We start from the raw sequence: 12,243 nt of genomic DNA on the forward strand, positions 1-12,243 counted from the left end.
TAAATGTATGGCCCGGAATGCTGCAAGAAGGAACAAAAAATAATAATGTCATCTTGCATGGGTCTCTGCCATGCAGCAGAAGTGTCTTGCAGCTTTTCAGGAATCTAATGTGTACATAACCATCTTCAGCCATCAAACCCTTCAGGAGTGGACATACATCATTCCAAACTGGGGTGGGGGAATGCTTATCAATAGGAAAGAATGACAAAAGCCACTGTGGCTGTATTCTGCCTGCACTGTAAGAGGCAGAGTGCCTCTGAACACCAGTTTGTGGGAGTTGCAGAAGAGGAAAGAACTGTTGCACTTGGATTCTGCTTGTTGGATTCTCATGGGCATCTGAATGGACACTAAGGGAACAGGATCCTGGATTAGATGGGCATACTCTTATGAGCAAAATGCTCTCTTTGTCTTTTTCTGTGTGTGTGTGTGTGTGTGTGTGTGAGAGAGAGAGAGAGAGAGAGAGAGAGAGAGATTTCAGTTATTCTTTGACCTAAAGGTATCTGGTGTAAACTGTTGGAACATTAGTCTTGCCTGGGTAGCAAGTCCTAGCAGCTATGTAGAGTTGCTGTTCTGTTACAAACAACAAAAAACAAGCAAATTATGTTGAGGTTCTCCTGGAACAGTGACTACTCTTATTATATAAACAGTTATTAAATGATTTCCAAGCATTATTGATTTTTTTATATAAAAAACAAAGAGTATTATATGATGCTGTTTCATACACAGACCAAGCATGTGAATTCCTTTGGAAGGCTTTAAGGATGATTAGAGAACTGTACCATAATGAATTGTCTATGGTTTTTTACTTTTATCAATGTGGCCTAATTTGTTTCGTGGCGGACTTCCGGGTTGGCGCCTCCGGCAATGACAGAGCTCCTCCGATCGGGAGGAACTTGCTCCGTGGAAAGCAGGGTCTGACCGCCACGGCGAAGGCGGAGACCCTCTGAAATCACAAGCAGGAGAAGCTTGTGAACTTGGGATTTGGCTGGCACCTTCTGCGCCTCCCCTACTCGCGGGGAAACCCTGTTTTGGGGATCCGGAGCGATGTGGGGTGAGTGGCGCGGTGCTTTGAATTGACTGCTTCTTTCACGGAGTGAAGCCGCATTGCTGTTGCCGGAGAGCGCTGACTTTTTCCTGTGGACAATTGGATTTTAAACAACTACCCGTGAGTAGAACGGAAAATTGGATCTTTAAATACCTTAATTTGGCACCGAAATGGGAAGGTCTTAAACAAGAAGTCCGCCTTCCTCTTTTGTAAATAGATTGAAGCAAAGACGTTATAAGCTAAAGTCTTTGAAAGCTTTTGGCAAAGGATTAAATTTCCATCGGTTAAAACTACAAAACCCCCCTTGGAAGCAGGAGAAGAGGGGGGAAATTTTGGACTTAGCGAGCCTGCAGGAGAGAGTGAAAAACCAAATTACCACTGCTCTGAACCTGGAAAAGGGCTGCCAGAAAGAGTGAAGTTTTGGGAGAGTTCATTGACTGCGAACAGAACATTTTTGACAGCTAGTTAAATAAGAGAAAGATACTGTTTCCATTGTCCTCTTCTGCGTTTAAAAAGGAGGAAAAGTAATAATAGTAATAAAAGTAATAATAACTTAACAGAACCCTTTGAAATTTCGAAGGGTACAAGGCAGGGGTGCCCTCTGTCACCTCTTCTGTTTATTATGATGTTAGAGATAATTACAAATAAGATAAGGAAAACTTCAGAGATACGCGGAATAAATATCGGAGTAAAAGAATACAAATTGAAAGCATATGCTGACGATCTTATGTTGTCTTTAGAGGATCCAAAAGAGAGTGTTAGTAAGGTGTTAGATCTGTTAGAAGAATTTGGAAAATTATCTGGTTTTAAATTAAATAGAACAAAAACTAAAATGATGACTAAAAATGTGAAAGAGGAGGTAAAAAACCATCTTGAATCTCAAACTGGTATTAAAGTAACAAAAAAAGTAAAATACCTTGGAATCTGGTTAACGATGAAAAATATAAATTTGATGGAAGATAATTACATAACCACATGGAAAGAAATAAGGAAGGACTTAGATACCTGGAACAGAATAAAACTTTCTTGGTCGGGTAGAATGGCGGCGATTAAAATGAGTTTATTACCGAAATTGTTGTTCCTATTTCAAAATATACTGATAATCAGGGGTACCTCAGTATTCAAAGATTGGCAGAAAATACTCTCTAAATTTATCTGGCAAGGGAAAAGGCCCAGAATCAGATTTAAACTACTTACAGATCAAAGAGATAGGGGAGGATTCGCAGTTCCAAATTTAAAGTTGTATTATGAAGCCTCGTGTCTTTGTTGGGTCAAAGATTGGATCGTTATTAAAAATAAAGACTTGTTAGATCTAGAAGGATTTAATATAAGATTTGGTTGGCACTCTTACCTATGGCGTAACAAGGGAAAGGTTCATAAAGGATTTTCTAACCACATTTTTAGAGGACCACTGCTGGAAGTGTGGGAAAGAAACAAAAAATTATTGGAACAGAAGACCCCTTGGTGGCTATCGCCAATTGATATCCTGACAATAAAAAAACCAAACATCAAAGGAGAAAGATGGACATATGAAGACCTACTAGTAAAAACAGAGACTGGTTGGAGGATTAGGCCTTATGAAGAAATAAAGAACAAATTGACAGGATGGATCCAATTTCACCAAATTAATTCTATATGGTCTGAGGATAAAAAGAATGGGATAAGTGAGAAAAAATCTAGATTTCAGATTGAAATACTAGAAAGTAAAACAAAACTATCGAAAATGTATAGCCTGTTACTTGAATGGGATACCAAAGATGAAGAAGTAAAGGAGGTAATGTTCAGATGGGCAATGGACTTCGGACATAACATAGAGTTTGATCAATGGAAGGCATTATGGAATAAAGGCATGAGATTCTCGGCATGCACAACACTCAGGGAAAATATGTATAAAATGATGTACAGGTGGTATGTAACGCCCGTAAAATTGGAAAAAATATATAAAACTGGTGATAAATTATGTTGGAAGTGCAAGATCAAGGAGGGCGATTTCTATCATATGTGGTGGTTGTGTGAGCCTATCAAAAAATTCTGGGAATCTATTTACAATGAATTTTAAAAAATCCTCAAATATACCTTTATAAAAAAACCCGAAGCCTTTCTGCTGGGGATAATTGGGGAGGAAATCAAAAAGGAAGACCACACACTCTTTCAGTATGCGACAGTGGCTGCCAGAACTCTAATAGCGCAGAATTGGAAGACATCAAAAATCCCAACTATAAACGAATGGCAAACCAAACTATTTGATTATTTAGAACTGGCAAAAATGACACAGAAAATAAGAAATCAAAAAGACGTAAAGTTTAATAAAGAATGGAATAAATTTATGACATATATGGAAACAGAGGTAAAAAATCTAAAAATCACAGTAGGTATGACGTAACACTTGTGACGTAAAGAGTCTTTTGAGGAAAAGAAACTGCAGATAAAAAATCATATAATATATTCTGAAACCGAGATGAAGGGAAGTCAATTAATGTTGTGTGTTATTTAGTTATTTAGTTAATGTAAGTTAATTAGTTGGTGTTTTATGTTAGGAGATGTTTTTTCTTTTGTTTTTTTATTATTATTTCTTTTATTTATGTACTCCTTTTTTGTATGTATGTGTTATGTATGTTTATTTTTTCACCTGTTTTAATGTTGAATGTAGCAAAATGAACTAAAATCAATTAAAGGTTTGAAAGGATTGATACAAGTGGAGACCGTTTCCCTCTAGAGGGAGCCTTTGAAACTGTTACAGGAGTGTAACTGGGGAATCGCCGGCTGCAAGATAAGAAATTGTGAGAACCAGAGATTGACCTTGGACCATTTAAAATGTTGACAGGAGAAGCCATTGTGACGGTATTATGTAAGATAAGCTATTCGTTGGAACAGCTTCATAAGAAGACGGATGACATGTCTTTTAAAATTGACAACTTGGAACAAAAAGTGACTAATTGGAGACAAAAAGTGAGCACCAATACTGAAATAATTCAGGACTTGGTACAAGAATCTACTTTGGCAGGACAAATTGTGGAGGAGAAAGATAAAGCTGTGGTTGTTGAGCCTAAAGTAATACAAGCGGGATCCTCAGTCTTACAGAAGCAAATTGAGGATTACAAGTTGAGGCCTTCTATGATTGAATCTAGAAAAAGCCAGATTTTGAGGATTGGATCCCGGCTTGGACGGAAGAAGGAAAGTTGGAAAGATCCCTCTATGCAGGGATTAACTGACTTTTGGGACATGGACTTGGGTCTGGAGGAGTTTGGAGTTCTGGGGGCCTTTGGATTTGGAGGAATTTTGAAACATGTCATGAAACACCTTATAGACCTTAGCTTCAACTATGGAAATTTGGCTGACCTGTCCAGAAGGAATAAAAGCATTGTTAGGTTGGAATCTTCCCAAGATCTGCTCTTTGGCATTAAAGAATATGAAGAAGACCTGCAGAAGGGACCTGGAAAAGAGTTAAGAGCCTCAGACATAAGATCTCCAGGTTGATGGACTATATGGAATCGACGGAAAGGACTGACAGAATCCGAAACCAGGGAGAGGAGATGGTGGAAGAAGATTGGAGAATTTAAAGTTTATATATAGAAATACTGTAAAATTAATGAGTGATAGAAAAATGGTGGAAAGAAATTTTATGGCCTTAGCAGAAACGTTATAAGGAGTTAAGCATATATAAGTATTTTAGTTTTAATGAAAAATAAGGTTAAAAAATATGTTAAGATATTTATAATATGATAGGAAATAGAGAAAGATGGAAAGGATTTGCTGAAACAATTAATAGAAGTGGAATACAAAAAGGGAGGTGAGAGGAAGTCGAGGAAACAAGGGAATGAAAGATAGAGTATGGAAAAGGTGTGATGTATGTTTTTAAATGGTTTTTGTTTTGTTTTGTTTAGGGTTAGGGTGGGTTAGGGTTTTGTTTAGTTTAGTTTAATGTGTTTAGTTTAATGTGTTTAGGTTGTGTTTTGTATTGTTTATATCTTGTATTGTATTGTTTCTTTTCTTTTTTTGTTTTCTCTCTCTTATCTTTTTCCTTCTCTTTTCCTTTTCTGTAATCTTTAAAAGTAATAAATATTATTTTAAAAAAATAATAATTTGTTTAGTGGCAAAATTCATAGAAACGTAGAATTGGAGGAGTCCTTGTTGGCTTCTAGTTGCAATGCTGAAAACCCAGAGCTAGAGCATCACTAATGCATCGGATCCCCAATTCAGCCTCTACTTGAAGACTTCCATCAAGGAAAAGCCAATCACCTGTCTAGGGCGTTGCTTTATTGGTCTTAGCAGCAAGAAGTTCACCCCAAAGTTTGGCTCTTGTAAGCTCATTAGATCTAGCCCTATCTTCTTCCATTAACTAGCATGAAGGCGATTATTCACACAAAAACTAGAAAAGAAGAGAAAACAAAAAGAAAAGAATGAATAAATATGAATTGCACCGTGTTAATTGAACAACTTTAGTGTGAAGTTCAGCTACACTATGGAAATGCTTTCCGAAAATGATGATGGCTTTGCTCTTATGAAGCCACTATTGCATCATTCCTAGCCTACAACTAGACATTTCAGAAGTGTTAACAGATAATTGCATCCAACCACATCCAGATGTCCGTCTAATCACTGTGAGAATCCTGACATACGTGAACAACAATGATCACTTCTGCAACATGCAATGATATTTGTGAAGTGGACCCTAGATGTGAATGTGCTAAAGCTGCCAGCCCCAAGCTGTGGATTTCCATGCATGCCCAGGCCACCACACTCTTATCTTACTGACCTCGGGAGAGCTTTCTTTTTGATGCATTTTGTTGTTGTTGTTGTTGGAGTACAGTCAATGATATTTGGTCTGCTGTACAGCAGGTGGTAAAATTCAATAATCTATACCAAACTTCCTTTGACTTGCTTAAAATGAAAAAGAAAGGGCATTTCAATGAATAAACAAACCCACAGACTTTTTCCCAAGGTGTCTAGAGGAGCATCAGAGAGGAGGAAATAAGTCTTTCTGGAAATACCATAAACATATAAAAGAACTGCAACCAATCTATGAAGAAGGATCGGATCAGGAGATAGCAGCCACCTGCTGGTGCTTTTGAAAGAAAAACAACATTAATGGAGTTTGAAGTTGTTTGGAATGGATTTTTCCCCCTGCTCTTCTCCTACAGTACATTCAGAGTGGATAATAAAAGTAGTGGCAACTTCATGATTCTAGAGGATGCAAGAATTAAGATTATTATAGACCTTGGAGTAATACATGTACTTGCTGACTGGAGTTGGAGCCTACAACAACTGGACGGCTGCAGGTTACTTATGCTTGATCTAACACCTCTGTTTGTGCGGATCACATGCCTTTTGCAGTGCACAACCATGAAATTTAGAATTGCTATTTCCCCCCTGTGTACGCATATAAGGATTTCATGGCCTTTGAAAAGGGAAAAAAGGAAATCACACTGTTAGCAGCCCTCTTTTAAAGAAGGAATCCACAGATATTTATCCTGGTACTGATAAACTTACCACATCTGATTACAATCACATGTCCAGGGTGGAAAAAAATTACAGTAATATTTGGCTTGGACCCACCTCTTTTAAACAGTAAATAAAGTCTGAGGAAATGATAGCATTACGAATTAGCTTCTTTGTTGAGCCAAATTTAGTTCCAGGACTGGCTTTATTGGAATTATGCCCAGTGACATTATGTCTGAATAAATGCCATTTCTTTCAAGTGCTTGAATACTATGATGTCTGCCAAAGGCAATACACTGAAAATATAAAGAGGGAAAATATTTATTTTGACAGCTAAATTTAGGTAGGTATTTAGCTCCATTTAGCCATAACACATGAGTCATTTTCATTTTGACTACTATGACTTAAAGGACAACACCATAGCTTAAATTCAGGGTATAGTTCTGAGACTGCCATGCAGTCTGAAGGCTTCCATTTATTGAGTGGGATATGCATGAAATGGTGATTTAAATTTAAGTGCTTTGATGCTGCTATGAAAGTAGGGACATCCCATTCCATAATGATAATTTTACTATTTATACCCCACATATCTAACTGGGTTGCCCCAGCCTCTCTGGGTGGCTTCCAACATAGATAAAAACACAATAAAACATTAAACATTAAAAAACTTCCCTATACAGGATTGCCTTAAGATGGCAAACATGGCAAATGACCGGGATGATGGGAGTTGTAGTTCAGCAACATTTGGAAGGCCAAAGATTCCCCACACCTATTTTGTTTCTCAGCAAAAACAAAGATTGTATTAGGAATCGGTGGAGATTTTATTCCACAGAAAGCCCCAATTAAATCCCTGGCATCTCCAGTTAAAGAAATCAGGTATGTGATGGAAAAGATCCCCTGCCTGAGACCCTTCCAATAAAGGTACGAGAACACTAGAGGGTAGGTGATAAATAATCTGATGTGGTAGAGAGTACCTAGTAATGTATGTTTTGAAATGAGGTACATTTCCTAAATGACATGCAAACTATAGATACAAATGTGGGGTGAGCCAATGGACATGGGAGGGGGATCACATACAGAATACAGTGGTACCTCGGGTTACAGACGCTTCAGGTTACAGACTCCGCTAACCCAGAAATAGTACCTTGGGTTAAGAACTTTGCTTCAGGATGAGAACAGAAATCACATGGCAGCGGCACGGCAGCAGCGGGAGGCCCCTTTAGCTAAAGTGGTACCTCAGGTTAAGAACAGTTTCAGGTTAAGAACAGACCTCCAGAACAAATTAAGTTCTTAACCCGAGGTACCACTGTAGTCTACTAAAATGCACTTTTTGTGAGTCTGCCTTTAAAGGTGAACCAGAAGCTTCAGCAGGTATAGGCCCTGCTGGATCAGACCAAAAGCCTGTCTAGTCCAGTATCTAATTTCTCAGAGTTGCTAAGGTAAAGTCAAGTCAAGTCAAGTCAGGTCAGGTCAAGTCAGGTCAGGTCAGGTCAGGTCAGGTCAGGTCAGGTCAAGTAGAGTTGCTTCCCTCTGGGAAGCCCACAAACAGGACAAAGCTCACTCCTACCTCCATGACTGGTACATGGAGACATACTGCCTCTGATCCTGGGGGTAGCCATCATGCCCATCATTTGTAAATCTCTTGTAAAACCATCTAGTGGCCACCATTAAATATTGTGGTTTTTTAAAAAAGCTCATAGTTTAGATGCTCACATGGTAAAAGGGTGATCAAATGAGAAGGAGGTGTCCCTGTGCAGTTTAAAGTAATGATTTTACCTTGTAGAACCATGAAGAGTTTGTGATCTGGTTACTTGAAGGATTGCCTGACTCTGCCCAGGGTTTAAGATCAGCCACTGATGCCTTGCTCACAGGGCTTTTTCAGTGGTGACCCCATATCTATAGAATATATGTTAAAGATTATTTTCCCCAAGTGTGCCTTTGGTCAAATTAGGAGCTGGATATTTAAACTGGTATTATTGTCTATTTAAATTGTAACATTTTCTCCCCCATCAGGATTAGAAATAGTTTCATTCTGCTTATTTGGGATTGTTGTATATGACTTTTATTTGTTTGTTTTGTTTCTGTTTGTTTCTAAATATACTGATTTAAGAAATTTTTATTCTGCTGACTGGAAGATGCCCTGAGTAAAGTTTCGTTTTTAAAAGCAGCATATAAACGATTCAAATAAATATGCCTCTTCTCTGATCTATGTGCATTTTTTTGAGAGTTGAACATAGCCTACTTGCATGCAGATGGGACTTGCTCCACATCTTTGCAAATCCAACCTTTTCAGGTTTTTAAATTGCACAGAGTGTGAACATGTGTAGGGCAGGGATGAGCCTCCAAGTATTATACTACTCCCCACCTTAACTATGTATTAAAGGACCTACAAAGAAGGGACGTGTATTTTTTGCCTGAAAAATGACTGACTGAAGCTTCCTAACATTGGACATGTGATTTTTGACAAGGGATGGGGCAGAAAGTTGATTCAGAGGCAAATGTAACTAATTTGCACTGTCTCAAACAATGTGAAAACAGAACCACCCTTCAAGATCCCTGCTTCTCTCTTTTTTCACTACAGTTCTCATGCCAAGTAATGTGCACAAAAATGCACATATTTGTGAATATAACATTCATAAATGCCTTGTATTATGGAAAATTGCTTTACAAAAATGTGTGTACTAGGAAAAAAAGCATTTCAAAATGTGCAAAGTAAGATAAATTCACAAATGGATGTGGAAATGTGGAGACCAGGATTCAAAATTAGAATTAAATAGAAATTGAAAGGAACCAAAATTGACAGATTTACCTTGGTATTGACAGATTTTCTTGGTATGTGTCTCTTTCATACCCCTGCCATTTAGAGATGCATGTCTCACATTTTACAAGCTCTGTGCAGTAATCAATACCCATAAATGGGTGTGTCCATAATATTATGAGCAAAGTTATGTGTTTTATTTTCTTCACCCACTTTCTGTTCTTTTCACCACTGCATTTTATTCTCAAATAACTGAAATGATGAGAGCATGACAATATGCAGAAGACATAATGTTAAAATGTTGTCATGCCATTAGGACCGAAGTTCTGTGTTTATTTTGGACAAAAGGGCAAATGCAAATTCTTTTTACAAAGGGGTTGGTGCTGGAATAAGCCTTATAATGATCATTATCTTATTTACAACAGATAACACAGCAAGTGTTTATGCGAAACGCACAAGCTTCAACCGGCAGACAAAGGATTTGTATTCTCTGCCCATCGTGATAAGTGATGGTGGGAACCCGCCACAGAGCAGTACCAACATACTCACAATCCGGGTGTGTGGTTGCGATGGAAATGGACAATTAATCTCTTGCAACCCAGAAGCCTATGTCCTCAATGCCGGACTTAGCACTGGAGCTTTAATTGCCATCCTTGCTTGTATTGTCATTTTGTTAGGTAAGGAAATCTTAACATTTATTTTCCTCTCCCTTTTCTTGCTTCTCCTCCTTCTCCCTTCTCCATCGAAATACGGTGTGTGATCCTACAAAAATATGTTGAACTCAGTATACACCAAACTGAGCACAGCACAGCAGCCACATCTTGGTGAATCCTGATTTTTTGTAGTGCCAGGCAGGCACCATGTGCCTTTAGTGTCTAAAGTCTCAAGATTTCCCAGCATAATCTCAGGAGTTCCACCATCCCCTTGACGGAGAGGGCTCATAAAGGCACCAGATCAGGGTGTCAGTGCCTGGTGTGTTTCAAATCCAGAAAGGAGCTCAGATTGTGTTCCAGACATCCAGCAGGCATATGGGAAATTAACCTGTTAAAATACAAATTCACCCTGCAGTGGGCTCTGCACATCTCTGTTCAAAATGGATTAGATCCAAAAGTTTTGTTCTATTCACAGAAAGGCTTTTCATGCACAGAAGAATTTTGTGAATGGAAGGACAAAAGAAGGCCTTCCATAAGCAGAACTCACTTTCTTAGAACAGAAGCTCATTATGTGAATGGAATGGAATCTTTGGATTCAACCCAGTATTTCTGCCTGTTATTCTAAGATTTGCCCAGTGCACAGGAAGATTGCTTCTTTCACTTGCTTTTTAGTAATAATAATAATAACCTCCTCATTTCCTCCATCAGTGATTGTAGTGTTATTTGTAACACTTAAACGTCAGAAGAAAGAGCCTCTTATTGTTTTTGAAGAAGAAGATGTTCGAGAGAATATCATTACTTATGATGATGAAGGTGGCGGGGAAGAAGACACTGAAGCTTTTGACATTGCTACTTTGCAAAACCCCGACGGCATCAATGGATTTATTCCTCGCAAAGACATAAAGCCGGAGTACCAGTACATGCCACGGCCAGGGCTTCGGCCTGCTCCAAACAGTGTTGATGTTGATGACTTTATCAACACAAGAATACAAGAAGCAGACAATGACCCAACAGCTCCTCCCTATGACTCTATCCAGATCTATGGCTATGAAGGAAGAGGCTCAGTGGCTGGTTCACTTAGCTCGTTGGAGTCAGCAACGACAGATTCCGATTTGGACTATGACTATCTACAAAATTGGGGACCTCGTTTTAAGAAACTAGCAGACTTATATGGCTCCAAAGACACTTTTGAAGACGATTCTTAACAATAAAGTTAAAATTTGGCCTTAAGAACTGTGTCTAATGTTCTGAGAAAAAGAAATCAGAGGAAATGTAAGCAGGTATTTTTTTAAAATAAAACAAGAAAAGGTTCGTATAAAGCATTTTTGGTTTGGTGGGGTTCAGGAGAGTCCTTAAATTAAAAACGGATGTTAAGAAAAAGTGGTAAATACTGTGAAGAACCTTTTCATGCAAAAGGCAAATATAGGAGTTGGTTATCAACTTCACTAGAAGGGGGACAAAAATAACCACTTGTGAAATACAAAATATTTAAGTGAAGGGAAACTCTTTTTAAAAAATAAAAATAAAAAAATCATCCTACAATCGGGCAATCTTTGTATGTATGATGAACAACTAAGTCTTTTATGTCAAAGAAGCTTCCACAAATTAGAAAGGATAACAGTTCTGAGCTGTAATTTCGCCTTAAACTATGGACACTCCGTATGTAGTGCATTTTTAAACTTGAAATATATAATATTCAGCCAGCTTAAACACATATGATGTATGTACAGGACAATGTACAATTATAATGTCTCTTGAGCATCCGACTTGTTTCTGCTGACTCTTGTAAATCTTTTTGCTTATACTTTCATCTTAATCTAATACGTGCCAGATATAAAACTCTGTCTTGTTGCAGTGAGAGGCGCCCTATTTCTATGTCATTTTTAAATGTATCTATTTGTACAATTTTAAAGTTCTTATTTTTAGTATACATACAAATATCAGTATTCTGACATGTAAGAAATGTTACATCACACTTATATTTTATGAACATTGTACTGTTGCTTTAATATGCGCTTCAATATATGAAGCAGACTTTGAAATAAAAAAAATGATTCTTTTTTTACTTCTGGTTTTGTTTATTAAAAATTTAAAGGGAAAGTGTTGTTTCTAATGCTCCATTTACATATGTATATCTCCCCTCACTACCCATTTGACCTTTTAATAGCCCTATTTATTATGCGTTTGTAGTTCAAGATGTCTTGTTAAGTGATTATTTAAAATCAATTACAAGTTGTTTTTTAGCGAAATACTGGCAAGCTGGCAGCTGCTCCAAGAATGCAGTAGCACCTTAAATGTAAAATGAGTCAGCTCTGGATTCAGTTCAGTTTTCCTAAGTATTTTTGCCC

The 12,243-nt window shown here is 37.8% G+C and overlaps 1 protein-coding gene across 2 annotated transcripts in view; it reads left to right on the plus strand.

Moving 5' to 3' along the window:
• CDH11 (cadherin 11) overlaps positions 1–11,960 on the plus strand; it is a 107,033-nt gene extending 95,073 nt beyond the window's left edge. For both annotated transcript variants that reach the window (XM_083626584.1, XM_083626585.1), the window contains exons 12-13: positions 9,668–9,919; positions 10,604–11,960. In XM_083626584.1, coding sequence (XP_083482710.1) covers positions 9,668–9,919; positions 10,604–11,100 — 749 coding nt within the window. In that variant the 3' untranslated portion in view covers positions 11,101–11,960. The remainder of the gene's footprint in view (positions 1–9,667; positions 9,920–10,603) is intronic.
• Positions 11,961–12,243: the final 283 nt, after the last annotated feature.

Source organism: Podarcis filfolensis (assembly GCF_964270895.1).
Source record: "Podarcis filfolensis genome assembly, chromosome: 8".
NCBI lineage: Eukaryota > Metazoa > Chordata > Lepidosauria > Squamata > Lacertidae > Podarcis > Podarcis filfolensis.